General features: G+C 39.4%; 1 protein-coding gene across 1 annotated transcript in view; it reads right to left on the bottom strand.

Moving 5' to 3' along the window:
* The window catches only part of CRTAP (cartilage associated protein), a 27475-nt gene that overhangs the window by 9068 nt on the left and 17783 nt on the right, over nucleotides 1-624 (bottom strand). Inside the window, exon 6 of the mRNA XM_023513137.1 lies at nucleotides 345-428. Within this exon, the coding sequence (XP_023368905.1) occupies nucleotides 345-428 (84 nt within the window). The remainder of the gene's footprint in view (nucleotides 1-344; nucleotides 429-624) is intronic.

Raw genomic sequence — 624 nt, 5'->3', positions numbered from 1 at the left:
GGGGTGAGAGTTTTCCAAGTATCTTCAGAGTCCTGAGAAATTAAAACTTCACTGTGTCTTTATGAAGTTAAAGGGTAAAGTTTGAATGACTACTGCGGATTCCAGGAGTGTCACTACACACACATTTTATCATTAGGAGTGTGGCACCTCTGCCTAACTTTCCTAGAAAGCCATTCTTTTTCATGTCTGTGTTCTGCCTTTCATTAAAACACCCACAGCAACTGTCTTTGTCAAGGTCCCCTTCTGTTTCTTATTTCAGGGGCAACTTGGTCTTCCAGTGATTTTAGCAAAGATGTGAGTAATATTTTCTCTTAGCCAGATGTGTGCTAAGCATGAAAACTTACCTCATCATCATCCATTATATTTTCCTTAGCAAAGTCATACAGCTCCTTCTGGAGGGTAGTCACGTTAAAGAACTGAACTGCTTCCTGTTCAGACACAAACACAGAACAGTTTATATGACTGACCTTTTCATGTGAGAACTGGCAGGAGGGGGAAACAGGATATGGGATTTCTTTCTAGGGTGATGACAATGTTTAAAATTAGACAGTGGTAATGGTTGCACAACTGTGTGAATATACTAACAACCACTGAATTGTATACTTTTAGAAGGTGAATTCCATA

The sequence above is a fragment of the Otolemur garnettii genome, unplaced genomic scaffold, assembly GCF_000181295.1.
Source record: "Otolemur garnettii isolate 467f Iridium unplaced genomic scaffold, OtoGar3 scaffold00002, whole genome shotgun sequence".
Taxonomy (NCBI): domain Eukaryota; kingdom Metazoa; phylum Chordata; class Mammalia; order Primates; family Galagidae; genus Otolemur; species Otolemur garnettii.
The sequence above is the reverse complement of the archived record's forward strand: the minus strand, read 5'-3'. Positions and strand labels throughout refer to the sequence as shown.